This window comes from Scyliorhinus torazame, chromosome 10 (assembly GCF_047496885.1).
Source record: "Scyliorhinus torazame isolate Kashiwa2021f chromosome 10, sScyTor2.1, whole genome shotgun sequence".
Classification (NCBI taxonomy): domain Eukaryota; kingdom Metazoa; phylum Chordata; class Chondrichthyes; order Carcharhiniformes; family Scyliorhinidae; genus Scyliorhinus; species Scyliorhinus torazame.
The window spans coordinates 176862835-176883188 of NC_092716.1; the positions used below are offsets into that span (position 1 = coordinate 176862835).

The 20354-nt window shown below is 43.9% G+C and overlaps 1 protein-coding gene across 6 annotated transcripts in view; it reads right to left on the reverse strand.

Moving 5' to 3' along the window:
• Positions 1-448: 448 nt before the first annotated feature.
• gtf2h1 (general transcription factor IIH, polypeptide 1) overlaps positions 449-20354 on the reverse strand; it is a 155886-nt gene continuing 135980 nt past the window's right edge. For all 6 annotated transcript variants that reach the window (XM_072518986.1, XM_072518988.1, XM_072518989.1 and 3 more), the window contains 3 exons: positions 13715-13830; positions 11361-11453; positions 449-1026 (listed from right to left, as the gene is read on the reverse strand). In XM_072518986.1, the coding sequence (XP_072375087.1) occupies positions 940-1026; positions 11361-11453; positions 13715-13830 (296 nt within the window). In that variant the 3' untranslated portion in view covers positions 449-939. The remainder of the gene's footprint in view (positions 1027-11360; positions 11454-13714; positions 13831-20354) is intronic.

Genomic DNA, 20354 nt, shown 5'->3' on the forward strand with positions numbered 1-20354 from the left:
TGAACTTCCACTGCATTATGGGTTTCCCCTGTAGTAAAGAGGCAAGCTACTGGAGGCTAAGAAAAGGTAGAAAATGGAGCAGTCACCTCCTTCCCTCTTCACTGAACTCACCAAACTCCAAGCTAAGCACTCTATTGCAGCGCACAGCAGCACTCCAGTGAAGACCAAACAATTAATTCTCAGACAAAATGTTTGGTATGTTTGTGGAAGGTATGCAATCAGATAACTTTATATTTGAACAGGACTCTTACAATGCAGGTGCAAGGCTAACCAGCAAGCATTGTATAAAACCAAGGGTAGAATAATGTGTATGATCCAGGGATCCTGAGTTATATTGAGCCAGCATTTTCTTTTGTGAAAAAAAATCAGCATTTGCACTGTGACAGAATTTGTGTATAATTACAATACATTTCTTAACATAAAAGATACATCATTTAGAAAGTTCAACTTAATTTCACATTTATTCTTTATTTAAAATATCACATCTTCCATCCCCTCAGTTACAAACAGGATCCAAAAACAGTGGGCTACACTTTGAAAAAGTTTCACATTTACATTGTGCCATTCTTGTTTAAAACTGTACCCAAAATGAAAAAATGTTTATGCTAGAAAGACCATTTCTAAATATACTCAGTTATCATTTGACAGAATCTTTGTGCACAGAAGAAGCACTGCCTCCCCAAGCTGTGTTAGACAGGAATTCAACCTGTAGCTCTCTTCCGTTTTGGTCAGTTGGTGAGAGTCACCCCCGAGTGGTCCATCTTATTGAATTGCTTTCTCCCAATATGCAGCTCTGTAAATTACATTGAGTCTCTTCAATGTCGCAGGGCTCTCACCTCCCTGCCCAGCATAGCAGGTTGGTGAGCTGGTAGCATGTTCTGCTGGGACTTTGTGGGTAACACAATCTCTCGCTCCCAAACATCTCAAAACAATGCAGCATCACGTCTTTTTCAGCATTCGTTTTGACTGCCAGGCATGGAACTTACTGAAGGCTACCTGTAGCATATCTTCTAAATGACCAGTCAACTGTAAGGCAAATAAAAAACAATGTAAACATGGAGCTAAACCTCACAACCTAAGCCAGGCCAGAATTATGCCATCTGCATCACACAATGTCCTGCTCAAGAAAAGGCAATACAATTGGAAATATTCACTGCAGCCACTCGCTGCTCCAAGCTTGAAAGACACCGGCAATACTAAAACTGCTTAAGGTGTCAATAATTCAATCATCTCCAGATCCCTTTCACTGTCTCCCAGTTCCATTTTTAAAATGATTTAAAGCTGCTTCCACCACTCTTTCATACCACTGCATCCCAAATCATCACTTTGTCATGTGAGAGTACCTTTAAGAAATGGGTGTTTGAGAAATGTACCTTTAAGAAATGGGTGTTTATCAGTGATGTCAGAGTGTGGCTGGAGCTGGGCTGTCTGTCAGCTTTTTACTTTCATTTTAGGCGGTTTCCTGCAGGGTGTGTTTTAGTTTCGTTTTCAGTGTTGGAGCTGAAGCCAGACAGAGCAAGTGTACTGTTGATCTCTCTGCCATGAAAAGACTATCTCTTGATCATTTGGTGAATTCAGAATTATAAATGTTCTCAGTAGTGAATGTAAACCTAATGTGCCTCTGTTAAAAGGTGTTTCTTTTGTCTTCTGGATGTTGTTTGGGAATTTATTAAGGATTACTTAGTGTTGTATTCTTTGGGGGTTGTATTTGAATTGATGGTTGCTAAGATGTTCACTGTATGTCTTAAAAAGGTTAACTTGAGTTCATAGAATAAACATTGTTTTGCTTTAAACAATACCTTTCGATTTCTGCTGTACCGCACCTGTAGAGTGGGCCGTGTGGTCCCCATACCACAATCTATTAAAAGTTGTGGGTCAGGTAAACTCCATGATACACTTTGGGGTTCTCTAAACCCTGGCCCATAACAATTTACTCTGTAATTTCCCCCCCTCCCCCCCCACCGTGTCACCTAATTACCTGAAATCTACTCTCTAAATTCTGACCCTCCTGTTTCTTTCTTGCTCTATTAAAACACCTTTTGAACATCTCTATCAAATCTCCTCTGCTTTAAGAACAGTCGCTCAGTTTCTATAGCCTCTACTTGTAACCCAAGCCTTTCAATCATCAGTATTATTTCAGTCTGCACTTTGCTGTGGCCTAATTTCCTTATTAAAGTATGATGCCCAAAATGGGCTACAATATTTCAGATGGGGCATAATCAGTGTTTTGCCATTGCCGGCCATACCTGAAACTGTCTAGGCACTAAAACTCTCAGCTTCTCTAACTCTGCCTCCTCCTTTAAGATATTCATTCATATCAAGCCTTGTTACCAAGCTTTTGGTCATATGTCAGAGGGTGGTTCGAATTCATTGCCTGAAAGGGTGGTAGAGGGGGTAACATTTAATAAGTATTTAGATGAGCACTTGAAATGCCATAACATGCAAGGCTATGGATCAAGTGCTGGAAAATGGAATTAGAATAGATAGGTGCTTGAATGCCAGGATAGGCGAAAGGGCTTCTTTCCATGCTGTAAAAATGCAATGACTGTCCTAATATCTGTTTCTGTGGCTTTGTGTTAAATCTTGTTGATAATTCTATTGAGCACCTTGGGACTGTTCACTATGTTAAAGGCAGTATACAAGTTCAATGTTATTCTTAGTCCACCCACTAAACACAACTTGTAGCAACTTGCTAAATTACTCAATTGAGAATCACAGAATTTACAGTGCAGAAGGAGGCCATTTGGCCCATCGAGTCTACACTGGCCCTTGAAAGAGAACCCTACTTAAGTCCAGTCCACACCTCCACCCTACCCCCGTAACCCAATAACCCCCCCCAACCGTTGGGCACTAAGGAGCAATTTAGCGTGGCCAATTCACCTAACCCGCACATCTTTGGACTGTGGGAGGAAACTGGAGAAAGAGGTGTAACTGACGGATACAGATCAGAAAATTATCCCACCTTTGACTTCTGCCAGAAAAGCATCTGAGGCATTAAAATTTACCTTTGGCAGGGCAGCACGGTGGCGCAATGGGTTACCCCTTGCAGCCTCACGGCGCCGAGGTCCCAGGTTCAATCCCGGCTCTGGGTCACTGTCCATGTGGAGTTTGCACATTCTCCCTGTGTTTGTGTGGATTTCGCCCCCACAACCCAAAGATGTGCAGGGTAGGTGGATTGGGTACGCTAAATTGCTCCTTAATTGGAAAAATGAATTGGGTACTCTAAATTTATGAGAAATACATTTTTTTTTACCTGGGGCAAGGGGATCAGAGGTTGACTCCTATTTTCTAGACATGAAGACAAGATCCCTGCTGTAAAGTGGGTACGTGGATATTGGACAAAAAAATTGCTTGAACCACAGAAAGCATTGAAGTTGAGTGCAATGATCTTGACACTACCTATTGGCTGGGCTAACAAAATTGCACAATTCGGTGTTTAGTGCCATAGGATGCATGCCATCCGTGTAGCCACAAAAAATATAAATCCTGACAGGAGGGGGGGAGGGGGGGGAACTGGCAATATGTTAACCTCATCTTGCAGAAATACTGCCGAAACCCATGCTTTATAAATCCCCTCACTAGGCACAGACTGAATCAATGCTGGATAAGTATTCCCTTCCCAGACTTTTAATTCTTATTTCAATTTAGCATACTGTATTCTCTGCTCACAATGCCGTCTACTCTACAGTGGAACAAGCTATACACAGACTGGGTGACTGCTTTGTGGGCCACCTCCATTCAGTCTGCAACTATGAACATAAACTTCCAGTGGCCTGTCATTATAATTCTCCACCTTGCTCTCTGTCCACTGCTACCTGCAGTGGGGTTCAATAATGCTCAATGTAAGTTCCAGGACCAGCACCTCATCTTTCAATTATGTACGTTACAGCCTTCCAGATTTAACATTAAGGTCAACAATTCCACACTGTAACCTCTGCTCCTATTTTGTTTCCTTTTTCTTCACCGGTTTTGTGTTTCCTCTCATTATTTTCTTACATTTGCTTTCGGATGACAGCTTTTCATCATCCTGCGATTTGCCCCCTAGACACATGCTTTGTCTCTTTACTTGTCCCAGTACCACTCCCTTTGGCCATGCACCACCAATTCCTTTATCATTTAATCTCTCCTGTCTGCCACCCGATCATAAACCTTCCCTTTCATTCTTTTTCACACCCATCTCTCTTTCACTAGTTTAAAAGGTACTACATTGCTAACGTTTCCCAGTTTTGATGAATGATTGTCAACGTGAAACGTGAACTCTGTTTCTCTCACCATAATTGCTGTCTGACCCGAGTATTTCTAGCATTTTCACTAAGCGGTCTATGTGAGACAAACAACCTTTCCCAGCATTCACAATGAATTCAAGGAGGGATGGAGAGATAGGCAAGAACACCAAGGATCAGTGCTGTATTGTATGAGGTCATTGGGTAGCCTCTCTTGTCAAAATGTGACTTTGTGTTGGTATTTAGATTATACTCAGCGATGGCAAAGTTCAATTTTCAACACAAATGTTTCCATTTGTTCACTCAAGCCAGGGGTATAATTTGGTGGACTAAAGAAACCCTGATAAGGAAATTACAAGGTGCTTACTCACTCATTCAACAAGTTTCATTATATGGTCACTCAAATTTTTAAATCAATGCATCAAATTTGGAAAGATTTGCAAGGTTGGAAAGATTTGCAAGGCTAAGCTCAGCTTTAGTTGGTTTTAAAAGTTGCACAATTCCAAATTAACCAATTACCATACTTATCAGCCTACTCTCAATCATCAGCAAAGTGATGGAAGGTGTCATTGACCATGTTATCAAGCAGCAATTACTCAGCAATAACCTGCTCACCAATGTTCAGTTTGGGTTCCACCAGAACCATTATCGATATCCTGGGGGTTACCATTGACCAGAATCTGAACTGAACTCGCCATATAAATACGGTGTTTAGAAGAGCAAGTCAGAGACTGGAATTCTGAGGTGAGTAACTCAGCTCCTGACTCCCAAATGCCTGTCAACTATGTACAAGACACAAGTCAAGTGTTTGATGGAATATTCTCCATTTGCCTGGAAGAGTACAGCTCTAACAACACTTAAGAAGCACGACACCATCCAGAACAAAATAGCCTGCTTGTTTGGCACCCCATTCACAATTTTAAACATTCATTTCCACCACCACCTCACATAGTGCCATCAGTATGCACCATTTACAAGATGCACTGCAGCAATTTGCCACACCTGCATCAACACCACCCTCAAAAGATGCAAACTCTATCACCTGGAGGAACAAGGAAGTAGATGCACAGGGTCCCCACCACCTGCAAGATCTGCTCAATGGAAATATATTGCTGTCCTTCACTGTAGATAGGTCAAAACTGGGAACTCCACTCTAAACAACACCTGGGTGTACCTACGCCACATGCAGTGGTTCAAGAAGGTGGCTTCTTAGGATCGTTAAAGATGGACAATAAATGCTGGCCTTGCTGCTGCTGTTCTACCAGGAGAAAGATAAAGGACAACAAAATATGGAAGTGTTTCAAAAATCAATATCCATATTGTAAAGGCAGCTAACTCCCTATTCGAATCAGCCAAATCCTGCTAAACAATTGCAATAAGGAGACATGTTCAACAAATTATTCTCTAGTCTGTGATCATGACCACAGGAAAGAATCACTGAAACGACTACATGATGACATCAATAAATAAGTTCCATCCAACCATCAGACTCACCATGGACTACTCTCCAAAATCAGTTGCATTCTTGGACACACTCGTCTCCATCAAGGACGGTCACCTCAGCACTTCGCTTTACCGCAAACCCGCGGATAACTTCACGATGTTCCACTTCTCCAGTTTCTACCCTAAACACATTAAAGAAGCAATCCCCTATGGACAAGCTCTCCGTATACACAGGATCTGCTCAGACGAGGAGGAGCGTAACAGACATCTACAGACGTTGAAAGATTCCCTCGTACGAAGGGGATATGGCGCTCGTCTCATCGATCGACAGTTCCAACGCGCCACAGCAAAAAACCGCACCGACCTCCTCAGAAGACAAACATGGGACACAACCAACAGAATACCCTTCGTCGTCCAGTACTTTCCCGGAGCGGAGAAACTACAACATCTTCTTCACAGCCTTCAACACGTCATTGATGAAGATGAACATCTTGCCAAGGTCATCCCCACACCCCCACTACTTGCCTTCAAACAACCGCGCAACCTCAAACAAACCATTGTTTGCAGCAAACTACCCAGCCTTCAGAACAGTGACCACGACACCACACAACCCTGCCATGGCAATCTCTGCAAGATGTGCCAGATCATCGACATGATTACCGGCCCAGCATTCCAGTATCAGCCTCAATTGATTAAGTTTACCCCAATTATATTGATTCTTTCAACTTAACTCCTTGAAATTTGCACAATGTGAAATCATCATGTGCAAGCCATAGATTGAGAAACAGTGATGTACACCATATGGGGCAAGATAATTAAGGTTGGCAAGCACAAATAGCCACATGGGAATGTGATATAGTGATAATAACGGAGACGTGATACAAACAAGAAAAGGAAAGCACATAACATCTCTTGCTACAATGTATTCGGAAAGATAGGGGAAAGAGGGGTGGACTAGCAGTATTGGTCAAAGATACTTAAAAAAAAAAAAATTTAGAGTACCCAATTCATTTTTTCCAATTAAGGGACAATGTAGAGTGGCCAATCCACTTACCTTGCACATCTTTTGGGTTGTGGGGGCGAAACCCAAGCAAACAAGGGGAGAATGTGCAAACCCCACACGGACAGTGACCCAGAGCCGGGATCGAACCCATGACCTCGACGCCATGAGGCAGCAGTGCTAACTACTGTGCCACTGTGCTGCCCTGGTCAAAGATACTTTAACAGAACTGGAAAGCGATGATACAGCAAGGGTTCAATCCATTTGGTTCGAATTATGAAACAGTAGAGGAGCTTTTACAAAGCTGAGTACATATTAGAGCCCATCAAATAGTGGGAAAGAGATAGAGGAGCTAATCCATAAGCACATGACAGAATGATGAAAAGGAGATAGGCAGAAAGCGGGTAATTATAGGCCAGTGAGCTTAACTTCGGTAGTAGGGAAGATGCTGGAATCTATCATCAAGGAAGAAATAGCGAGGCATCTGTATGGAAATTGTCCCATTGGGCAGACGCAGCATGGGTTCATAAAGGGCAGGTCGTGCCTAACTAATTTAGTGGAATTTTTTGAGGACATTAACAGTGTGGTAGATAACGGGGAGCCAATGGATGTGGTATATCTGGATTTCCAGAAAGCTTTTGACAAGGTGCCACACAAAAGGTTGCTGCATAAGATAAAGATGCATGGCATTAAGGGGAAAGTAGCATGGAAAGCAAAGAGTGGGGATTAATGGGTGTTTCTCTGGTTGGCAATCAGTAGCTAGTGGTGTCCCTCTGGGATCAGTGTTGGGCCCACAACTGTTCACAATTTACATAGATGATTTGGAGTTGGGGACCAAGGGCAATGTGTCCAAGTTTGCAGACGACACTAAGATAAGTGGTAAAGCAAAAAGTGCAGAGGATACTGGAAGTCTGCAGAGGGATTTGGATAGGCTAAGTGAATGGGCTAGGGTCTGGCAGATGGAATACAATGTTGACAAATGTGAGGTTATCCATTTTGGTAGGAATAACAACAAAAGGGATTATTATTTAAATGATAAAATATTAAAACATGCTGCTGTGCAGAGAGACCTGGGTGTGCTAGTGCATGAGTCGCAAAAAGTTGGTTTACAGGTGCAACAGGTGATTAAGAAGGCAAATGAAATTTTGTCCTTCATTGCTAGAGGGATGGACTAGGAAGGTTCTGCTGCAATTGTATAAGGTGTTAGTGAAGCCACACCTGGAGTATTGTGTTCAGTTTTGGTCTCCTTACTTGAGAAAGGACGTACTGGCACTGGAGGGTGTGCAGAGGAGATTCACTAGGTTAATCCCAGATCTGAAGGGGTTGGATTACGAGGAGAGGTTGAGTAGACTGGGACTGTACTCGTTGGAATTTAGAAGGATGAGGGGGGATCTTATAGAAACATATAAGATTATGAAGGGAATAGATAGGATAGATGCGGGCAGGTTGTTTCCACTGGCGGGTGAAAGCAGAACTAGGGGGCATAGCCTCAAAATAAGGGGAAGTAGATTTCGGACTGAGTTTAGGAGGAACTTCTTCACCCAAAGGGTTGTGAATCTATGGAATTCCTTGCCCAGTGAAGCAGTAGAGGCTCCTTCATTAAATGTATTTAAGATAAAGATAGATAGTTTTTTGAAGAATAAAGGGATTAAGGGTTATGGTGTTCGGGCCGGAAAGTGGAGCTGAGTCTACAAAAGATCAGCCATGATCTAATTGAATGGCGGAGCAGGCTCGAGGGGCCAGATGGCCTACTCCTGCTCCTAGTTTTTATGAACTAGAGTGGTGATAATGGAGGACACCAATTATCCTTATATATAATGGGATGGAAACACTATAAATGGCCAAAAAGGCAAGTAGATTCTGAGAATTTTCTTGATCAGTATGTTTCCAGCTCTAAGAGGAAGGAAGCAATGCTAGATCGTGTTCTGGGGAATGAAGTCAGATAATTGCCAAAAAGGCATCACAATATTACGTTTAGAGTAGTTATGTATAAAGACAAAGAACAATGCAAGCTGGAGGAGTTCTATTTTAGTGAGTTAAATAAGGATCTAGTCCAGGTGTATTGGAATCAAAGAGCAGCAGACAAAACTAAATGAGCAACAGGGAGCCTTCAAAAAGGAAAGACTTGGGCACATATTAAACACAGTCCCATGATGGGGAAAGGAAAGGATCCAAAGCTAGGGCTCCTTGGATGATCAAAGGGGTTAACACAAGATAGATAAAAGGAGGCTGATGACAAATATAAGATACATAATACAAAAGAGAACCTAGTTAAAGATAGAAGTACAGAGGAGGTCTGAAAAAGGAAATAAGAGGAACTAGTGTATGAAAATGGTTTAGCAGCTCACATAGAAAATACATTGCATTCCATTTTTTAAGCATATAAATAGTAAAAGAGTAGGGATTGGGACCAAAAGGGAGATCTTAAAGAGGCAGGGGGCATGGCTGAGGTAATAAATATTTTGCATCTGTCTTAAAGAGGATGATGATGCCAGTCTCACAGTAATGGAGGAGATAGTAGAGAAATTGGGTTGAATTAAAATTATGAGGCATTTAAATGGTTGGCAGCAGTCACAATAGAAAGTTATCTGGTCCAGATGGATTGCACCCTAGTTTGTTGAGTAGTAGTAGTGGTGGAAATTGCAGAGACCTTGGCACAATCTTCCATTCCTTGTGAGATATGGATGTGGAGCCAAAGGACTGGAGGGTTGCAAATGTTACACACCACAAAAGGGGAGATAAATCCAATAATTACAGATCGATCGGCGTAACGTCAGTGATGGAAACATTTAGAGGCATTAATCTACTACAAAATTAATTGGCACTTGGAAAAATATTTAATAAATGGAAACCAGCATGGATTTGTTAAAGGTAAATTTTGTTGGCTAACTTGATTGACTTCTTAATGAAATAATGGAGAGGGTGAATGAGGGCAGTGTGGCTGATGTTGCTTACGTTGACTTTTAAGAGGTATTTGATAAAGAATCACATAATATTCTTGCTAACAAAATTAAAGGTCATGGAAATAAAGGGGAAGTGGCAGAGCAAATATATAGGGTATAATTTCAAAACCTGATGATAACAAAACTCAAAAAGAGGATATTAATATGTTTCTGAGGGACATGGATAGATTGGTGAAATGAGCACACAACAGGTAAAATTTAATGCAGAGAAGTGTGAATCAATTCACTTTGGCAGGAAGAATGAGGAAAGGCTTAGTGTTGTAAATACACCATCTTGGAAGGTAGCAGGACAAGTTAAGAAAGAATGTCAAGACCTCAGAGAGGATGCAGAGGAGATTTACTAGAATGGTGTCAGGAATGTAAGACTTCAGTTACATGAAGAGATTGAGAAGCTGAGGTCTTTCTCATTAGGGAAGAGAAAGTTAAGCGATGATTTGAAAAAGGTGTTCAACATCATAAACAGTCTTGATAGCATAAATAAGGAGAAACTGTTTCCAGTGCCAAAAGGGTTGGGGTAGAAGATGCAGATTTAAATTAATTGACAAAAGAATTAATGGTGATACGAGGAAACCTTTTCATGCAGCAAGTTAAGATGACCTAGAATACACTGCATGAAAGAGCAATGGAAGAGGATTCAATAATATTCAAAAGGAAATTTGATAAATACTTGTAAAGGAAAAAAAACTGCTGAACTTCGGGGAAAGGGGAGGGGAGTGAAACCTTTTGGATTGCTCACCAGAAATGGCATAATGGACCAAATGGTATCCTTCTGTGCAGTGTCATTCTATGATTAAAATTAAAAAGCACTTTTTACAAAAGTGCCAATCTGGTCAAGTAGGAAGTTTTAAAAACATATTCCCATTAAGGAAATTAAATGAATGAGTATTTTCCCACGTTTTTTTAGTTGGACCAGATCAATAAAGATGGATAGGATTTGGGGTTTTGTTGCCTTCATGTCATCACAGGCTTTAATTTTTCAAACAATAATATTATGTGGTATTTCATCAAACACCTCTTGAAAGTCCACGTATGCAACATAAGCCACACTGCCCTCATCTACCCTCTTTATTACTTCATTAAGAATTCAATCAAGTTAACCAACATAATTTACCTTTAACAAATCCATGCTGTCTTCCATTTATTAATCAATATTTTTCATGATATAAGACTGCTCCAACCCTAAGGTGCTTTTAGCATGCCATAAAAATGACAGTAGCATGCCAGCAATTCCTAATCAATGAGTGCCACTCTCCCCATTTCTCTTCTGCGGTGATGGTCCTGATGGACTCCCTTGAGAGTGAACAGAATAGAGACCTGCATTTTATAATGGCTCAGGAAGCTGTTCTGAGAATTCAGAAAAAACAGAATCATAGCATCTGAGGCGAAACTGTCCTCATTGCATTAATAAGATGCCACCAGTGACAGAATTAGCATGTGCATTCTGCTAGTATGTCATCAGTGTAGAAGCACTACTATAACAACTGCATCTAAGGATGAGTATACAAAAAACTGATAGACCAAAGTTTGGGACTTTGTATTTTATGCTGACTTCAAAGCAGCCGACAACATTAAAGATGTTAAGAGCTGAAACATCCTCTTTGTCCCAATATGTGAGGCAACCTCAGAATCAAATATTCAACACAACCTGTTGGTTTATTTTCCTTCTGCACCCATTTCTCCTTCACTCCCACCAGCGTAACCATATCTACTGTGCACAACTGCCAGACTCACGTTTGTACTGATGTATAGCTTCTGCAGCTTCTCACGGAATGGCCTTAGTTTTGTCATCTGAAATCTCTCCAGGTTATTCATCATCTTCCCAACCTGCCACAGCAGACAAAAAAAAAATTACACTTCTCCATTCAGTAAACTCCTGCTAAAAATCAGCAAGAATTACTGCACACATCAGGAATTCTCTAAGCACTAAACATAAGAAATACGAACAGGAATAGGTCATTCTGCCCATCAAGCCTGCTCTGCCATCTGATAAAACCATGGTGCACCTCAGCTACACCTTTCCACACGAACCCCATTGAGGCCACTATGATAATATTAAAACAATTTCTTCAAATACTTTTCTGAATACTTTCAGCCTGGACATTTTGATTCCTTTTACTGTACTGATGGTCATATAGGCTTCCAAAAATACCCCGACTTACTTTCTATTTGCTTGAAGACAGTACACTCTACATGCAGGCTAACATAGTGTATGATATTCGACAATAGAAATTAATAGACTACCATACAAATCAGAAAGTTTCAGATTTCACCACAGCCTTCAGCTTTAGTTGATCTCAGCCAAGAGGCAGCCCTTGATGTGCCAAAAATGGGCTCAATACCCCTCGGCAGCAGGTCAGGAGATGAATGAAGGTTCATGCTCCTGATCACTATCTAGTGACCTGTATCCAGAATTCTCTGTTTTCTTGAGGACAGAACTGACCTCACCTTCCACTGTCAAAGAGCCTGCCAACACTTGCTGACTCGGCTCACACATAACAAGTGGTTATTTAAGTGAGGTAGGAGATGGTAGATAGTTGTACCTATGAAGCTGTCATAGTGAGAGTTGTTACCATCAGGAGAGGGAAGGAAATTAAGGAAACACACAGAAAAGTACTTTTGCAGAAGTTATGATTTAAATAGTTTCCACTTTGAAACGTTAAACTGTTTGGGCACTAAATCTAACCACATCAGCAGCACAAATCATAATCTGTAACACTGCCCCTTTGTACTTCCTGGTTACATTTTTGTAGTAAACAAAGAGGGGAGATTCCAATTTTTGTACTGGGAACAGGCTGACAAGGGGGAAAAACACATAAGCCAGAAACAGAAACTGCCAAATGAGGCCCTGGTTGGAATCAGATACTGCCACCTGCAAGAGCACTCAAGTCAACACAGAAAACTCACTATCGCTATGTGGACTTTGTGATTACCCACAAACAGTAGGTATCAAATTTACACTAAAGGACAAATACCATGCTATGAATATGTAACTCACTTCCAGACAGTAGGTGATCAGCTTTGCAGCAGGAAAAACGGCAAACATAGAGGCACCAGACCGGGCTAAAGCAGGTCAGACAAGAGTGTTTCAGAGGGCAACCCCCCCCCCCCCCCCCCCCCCCCCCCAGGCTCAACAATCGCAAGAAGACGATATCCACATCAAGTGATCATAGCCTGGCCAGCCTCCTTCACCAAGTGCGGGTAATAACTAGAGCTCAGCTGTGAGTCGAGCCATATTTTGTGTGGGGGAATTGTGAATAAAATTGGCTTAAACCGAGAACCTGATTTGTCCTTTGTTCGTCTCATAAGTAAAGGCACCTAGGTAAAACGTTTTTCTAATAAACCGGTTGAAGTGTCTGATAATTTACAGATAACACAATGCGGAGAAATATGGAACACTTTTGCCATTTATTGTCGGGGTCAAACTCCCTCTACTTTGCCTCCACTATAAGCCTGTGTTCCATCTCGGAATAACACCTGCAAATTGTATTCTTTCCCCCCATTCGCTAACTCATGGCTTTTCCGAGTGAGACTGCATATTTAAACGGGCCGTTGTAAAATCTATGTCCAAGCCCATCAGGAGACTGGCATAATACTGAGCGTGATAAAAACATTAAATCGGAAGAGAAAATGCTACCCCTGAATAGTTTAAAAATTGTCAATCAAAATCGATGAAACACAATACAGGTTGCTTTAAAAGGAGTGTACATATGGATATGCATGGTAAAATGCAATGTACCAAGAAGTAGAATAAAAAAGCGAAGGAAAAACTTTGAAAAGGCGTTAGAATCTAAAAACAAAACTTTTTGAGCATGCCTCAATGTTGGAAATATTTTGTCAGTATCGACTCATTTCATTTTTTTTAGACAAGTAGGTATTTTCCTGTAGTTATAATTGGTACAATGTAAAATATGTGATTGGTTATTTAGTTCCAGTTACAGAATTTGAAAATTTACAACTTCCAAGTTAATATGATTTTTAAAGCCTGCCTTGATACATTAAGTTCCCAAAACAAGACATTGATTGGGCTGTTGCTGGCTTTAACTCTTTCTAACAACAGGAGGATCAAACTAAAGTCAATTGCTCACCTTCTCCTCAAGGAATGGCGTATTGACAGGAAAGCAGGACCAGAAGTGTCTCAGTAACTCTGCCACTGCCACATACAAGTGTTTGAGTTCCATCTGGACATCACTTGGCATTATCTCTGCAACAAAAGCAACACAAAGTGAGAAAAGCATGACCCCACCCAGATTAGCTGGGAGTCATGCAGAACTGAGGATCTATCTCCTGGCAATGATGATAGAATTATTCTTTTTAAAGTATTTCTATTCAACAGATGTTCCTAATTTTCATAATACAAAACCAAAAACAACCCCAACCAAACAAAAAAAATACCGAACCCCTCCCTCAACAATCAACAGTACAAATGCCCAAACGTGCACGATGAATAACCCCCAACAGTTGTAGAACCCCTCCTTCATCCCCTCAGCTCAAACTTCACCTTCTCCAGCCACGCCCAGGCCCAGGGTGGAGAAGCTGACCTCCACCCCAACAAGACCCGCCTACGAGCAATCAACGAGGCCCAGGCATCTGCCCTGCACCCGCCTGCAACTCAGGTTGGTCCGACACCCCGAATATGGCTTCCAGGGGACCAGGCTCCATATCCACACGCAAGACCGCTGAGATTGTACTGAACACTGTCCCCCAAAACCTTTCCAGCTTCGGACAGGATCAAAACATATGTAACCCCCCCATTCATGAGGAAGCCGGCACTATCGGGAAGGTCGGAAAAACCTTCCTTGCAAAGTTCCGCACCTAAACCCTTCCCTCTGCACCAACCCATACTTCTCTCCCAGCTCCACTAAGCTCGTAAACTGACCCCCAAGGAACAAATTCTTCATGTTCTTAATCCCCTTCTCTTCCCATTCCCAAAACCTCGCATTCATACTCCCCGGCTCGAACCCAGGATTCCCACTGATCAGCATCCCCCTGACCCGGCCACCAACTTAAAATGCTGCCTAAACTGCCTCCAAATATTCAATGTGGCCACCACCAACGCACTCACCGAGTACTTTCCTGGGATCATTGGAAGCAGCGCCTTTGCCAGTGCCCGCATCCCCGACCCCCTGCAAGAGCCCGCCTCTATCTTTATCCACAGACCACCCCCCCCCTGCTCCAGCCCTGCACCTTCTCCGCATTCGCCGCCCAATAATAATACAGCAAGTTTGGGAAGCCTAATCCCCCCCCCACCTGCACCCCCAAATACTTAACGTGGGTTGCCGCCAAGCGGAATGGCTGCCCTCATTCCCACTTCCGGCCAGGGACACACACCATAAAATAGACTTTCCTGTGTTCAATTTATACCCTGAGAACGTCCCGAATCTCTGGAGCAGCCCCATTATACTCCCCACTGACGTGCTCGGTTCCTAGATATACAATAGAAGATCATTGGCATATAGGGACACCCAATGCTCCATTCCCCCCCCCCCCCTCCCCTCACTATTCCCTTACACATCCCCAAGCTCCTTAGCGCAATGGCCAAGGGCTCTAAAGCCAATGAAAAAAACAGGGCACCCCTGTCTCGTAACCAGTGCGAAATACCCCAAATTCATGCTCTTCGTGCCAACACTCGCCATCGGTTCCTTATACAGCAGCCACACCCACACCACAAACATCAGCCCAATTCCAAATCCCTCCAGTACTGCCATCAAGTAACATCACTCTACCCAGTCAAACGTATTCTCTGCGTCAAGCACCACCACCTCAGTCTCCCTTCTATCCCCTGAAGAAAGGACCACATTCAGCAACCTCCTCACGTTCGAGAACAACTGACTTCCCTTCTCGAACCCCATCTGGGCCTCCCTATTCACCTTCGGGAGACACCCTTCCAACCTTGATGCCAACACCTTCACCAATACCTTGGCATCTACTTTCAGCAGGGATTTGGGCCGATACAACCCACATTCCACCGAATCCTTCTCCTTCTTTAATAGCAACAAGATGGAAGCTTACCTCATCGTTTGCGGCAAAACACCCCTACCTATTGCATCCTCAAATATTCCCATCATCAACGGCTCCAGCTTGTCCTTAAATTTCTTATAAAATTCAACTGGGAACCAATCCTGCCCCGCTGCCTTCCCTGCCTGCATCCTCCCAATCGCCTCCTTCACCTCCTGCTCCCCCACCGGCTCCTCCAACCCTGCACTACCTTTCTCTCCCAGTCTCGGATACTCCAGCCCGTCCAGAAATTCCCACATTCCCCGCTCCTCCTCCGGTTGAACTGACCTAAACAGGTCCCTATAAAGCTCTTCAAATACTTTATTAATCTGCTCCACAGTGACCACTTCCAGTCCTGTCCTTCACCCGAACTAACTCCCTTGCCGCTGTCTCCCTTCGGAGCTGGCTGGCTAGCATATGTGCTGTGCCCCCCCCCCCCCCCCCCATTACCGTCTTCAGAGCCTCCCAGACTATCGACCGCGTGCAACTAAAGCCCACATATTCATCAATCACCTTCCCGATTCTATCACGAAAGCTTCGGTCCGCTAACAACCCCAGGTCCATTCTCCACCCCGACCTCCGAGCTGTCCCCTTCTCCAAAACCACATCCATCCTATGCGGAGCATGATCCAAAATCACGATTGCCAAGTGTTCCGACCTCCTAACCCTAGTCAATAGCACCTACCCCACCATGCAAAACGTCAGTCCTCAAATGCACCTTATGTACCAGAGAGAAAAATGAATACTCCTGTTCCCTCGGGTGTAAGAACCTCCACGGGTCCACTCCTCCCACCATGTTCCAATCCCCCCCTACTATCAGCTTGCGGGTATCCAGATCCAGGATGGCACTCAGCACCCTCTTCACAAACCACGCATCATCCCAGTTGGGGCCATATACGCTCGCCAGTGCCACCAACCTCCCTTCTCGCGCCCCTGTAACTATCACGTACCTGCCCCCCGATCCGCCACCACCTTCTCCATCTGAAACCTCACCCTCTTGCCCACCAATACCACCAACCCCGGAGCCCTACTATCAAACCCTTGGTGAAACACCTGTTTCACCCAACTCTTCCTACGCCTCACCTGATCCTTCAACCTCAAATGGGTCTCCTTGCAGCATTGCCACATCGGCCTTTAAACTTTTCAAATGTGAAATAACTCTCTATCTCTTCACCCGTGCTCCTAACCCCCTCACGTTCCACATCACTATTCTGACCGGGGGTCTCTCACCCCCCCCTCCCGAAAATCAGCATGACCCCAAAGCCCAATACACTTGTAACCAATTATTAAAGAAGATAAACTCCCCTCCCCGTTCAAGCAACCCAAAAGCCCACATGTCGTCCCCCCCCCCCCATCTAATACAAAACAAGAACCAACAAAATAGAGAAATAAAGACAAAGCACAGTCTCCATCCCCTCAGTCCAAGTCCCAATCCCATCTCTCATTTCAGTCCCAGACCCTGGCCTTCATGAACACCTCCGCCGCCTCCATTGTCTTGAAGCAGAAATCCCTCAAATTGTGCATCGCCCTCAACTTCGCTAGGTAGACCACACCAAACCTCACAATGTTGCTGTACAGTGCCGCCTTAACCTGTTCGAAGGCCGCCCGCCTTCTCGCCAGTCTCACTGTCAAATCTTGATATATTTGAATACCAACCCCTCCCACTTCACCTCTCACCTTTGCTTCGCCCAACTCAGGACCTTCTCCTTAACATGAAACTTATGGAAGCAGATTATGACTGCCCTTGGTGGCTTATTTGTTTTTGACTTCGATCTGATGGACCGATGTGCTCTGTCCAACTAGTATCGGGAGGGTATTTCCCCCTCACCCAACAGCTCTGCCAGCATCTTTGCACAGTACGCGGTCAGCCTCGGGCCCTCCATACCCTCAGGCAGGCCCGCGATCAGTAGGTTTTACTGTCTCGACTTCTTACTCCAGGCCCTCCACCTTGGCTCTGAGCCCTTTGCTAGCCTTCGCAGCTCTTCACCCATCGAGATGAACTGGTGACTATGCTTCCATAGAGCCTCCGCCACCCCCTTCAACTTCTCTCCTTGCTCCCGTACCTCGGCCGATGTCTTCGACGGGGCAATTGCCTCCTCCACCTATTCCTTCATCACAGCCATCATCTCCCTCCGCAGCACCTCTACGTGCTTGGCGAACTACCTCGCAAACTGCCCGGCCATTACCTCGGTCAGAGTTTCCACTGTGAGAGGAGCGGCCCCACCTAGCGATCCAGCCTCCGCCATCTTTCTTCCTGCCAGACTCACCCGCTCACTCAACGGCGGACTTTGGCTCACTCCCTTCTTTCCAGTGCCCTTCTTCTGGGTCTTCGACCGCTCCCACCTTCCTTATACCTTCCTGCACCAGCTCATTGTGGGTGTGGGTGGGGGGGGTGGGGGGGGGGGGGGGGGGGGGGGGGGGTGCTACTCCACCTACATGCCGTCACCAGAAGTCCCGCTGATAGAACTGTGACGGTGCTTTGTATCAGTGCCCCCTCCCTAAGGCTGCACTTGCATTTATTGGCTGCATGATCCAGCCTCCTTCTTCATTCTCAACCTTTCCTTCAAGAATCCTAGAGACTTTGCTGAAGCTGGTCTTGCCTCATCATGTCACAGCAACTTTGCCAGAAATGTGATTTGCTGCACTTTTGGTACAGCTAGTGTGGAACAGCCAAGAGTAAATTTCCTGCCTAATTTTAAATTTAAAAACTCTTCAGCGGAATTTTCCATCGGTGGGATCCTCCGGTCTGCCGGCAGTGCACCCTCGCCCACGGATTTCCCGATGGCATGGGGTGGCCACAATAGGAAACCCCATTGGCCAACTGAACAGAGATTCCCACTGCCGGTGGGGGTGCGCCACACCGGAAAATGCGGCTGGTGGACCGGAGAATCCCGCTCCATATCTTTCCTACCAGCAGCCTGTGACTGGTAAGTGAAAACAAACAGTGAAATAAGGAATTCTCCTGGATTTGTTCACTTTGCTAGAATTGCACAATTACTAAAGCTTAAATTCTACAATCTTCTACATAATTCTGAGTTACTTCCAGCTCTCCCTGCCATGCTTGGTTAAAACTTCCAGTGTCCCTTAAAAAGTAATTCCACACTGTTTGAGCCTTTCAGATCCGACTTTCATCAGAAAAGTCTGCTTTCGACTCCTTCTTCCTTAAATCTCCAAAAGTGCCATTGACCCTTCCTTTTGAACAGCAAACCAACTCTTCCAAGCATCCTGCTCGTTTGTTGACACAAAAAAGTTCTTGTCTGCTCTTCACAGCAGCAGGAGCTGCTTTGTTACTCTACACAGCAGTATCTGCCTTTACTCTCCCTATGTCTCACAAAGCAGCTGTCCCTTTATTGAGAGTTAGTACATAAATGTGTGAAACTGTCACTTAATTTTGGTAAGTCTCTGTTCAGTTTCGCTCCTGTGGCTAACAGGTCATATAGGCCTGTCCCCCTCCTCTTTCCAGAATATTCTGTTTCACCTGACATTAAAGGAGATGTTTTAAAACATAACCATCATGCAAAGTTCACAATTCATATCAAACGCAAGGGAAATGTGTAGCTAAAGAAGGAGACAATAAGAATAGGAATGAGCCATTAACTTGATTGAGAGAAGCTCTCAGAACTAATATTGGTGTAATATATTGATGAAAGAATGATGAGAAATAAAAACCATGAGGTGCAGAGAATGTGTGGATTGTTACAGCAAGTTAGCTAATTGGAGGTGGGACCTGCCTTCCATGGTCTCGTGTTGACCTGCACTTTACTCTACTACTTCAATTCTCCATTCCACTCTGAACCTAGCCTCTAAACTGTATCAATGAAGCTTGGCACAAGCTCGAGGAACAGCTTCTAATTAGGCATTTTATAACCTTCTGATTAAATTCAACAATTTCCAATCGTAACCATTTTCTCAGACTAGTGCTAGTAATGGTTCTGATGTTTCGATTTACATCTTCTTGGGTCCCATCCTTTGTTTCTTTTTTATCCCATCACCACCCGTTTAGCCTTGCACATCATCCTTTTGTCATAATCTACCCTGCCTTCCATCCCATCACAGACTTTCCCTTTCGTTCTCCCTCATCTTTCACTGCTTCACATCAACAACAAATCCCTGAATTTCCATTACACAGTGGTCACCGACTAATGGCCACATCCTATCCCAGAGTTTTTAGTTTCCTGTTGCTAGCTTTCTGTTTCTAGTCTGCCCAGCTTTTCTCAGCATAGACACACTGTGGATAGTCTGCTCATTCTCTAGTAACGCTTACTGTGAACAATTTGACCTTTAGTCAACACTAAGGTCTGACCTTTGATGTAAAATCGTCTCTATGCAAAACCTGCAAGTGAAAAAGCACAAAATCACACTACCTTTCCCACCACCCCCACACCAAACCCATAACCTCTGTCTTCTTACCTCTAGGTGCTGACTAATGCTAGGGTAGAACTCTGCAAACACCCAATCCTCTAGTATGCCACACTAGTAGGCACTCTTCCCTTGTAAGCCTCAGACAGCAAGTTTTGGCAGATAAAATATTGGGGGCGGAATTGAACAAATGCACCACATTCAGGCTTCAACCTATACCCACGTAAAACCCAGATGCGCATTCACTTTCTTGATAAGAGTCACTAAATAGCCATCAACAGCAGGAACCAAGGCCGAGTTTTCCCTTCAACTGTAGTGCAAGAGTCAAGAGGACCATGGCCGTTCCAGGTATGACCAGCACAGAACTATAAT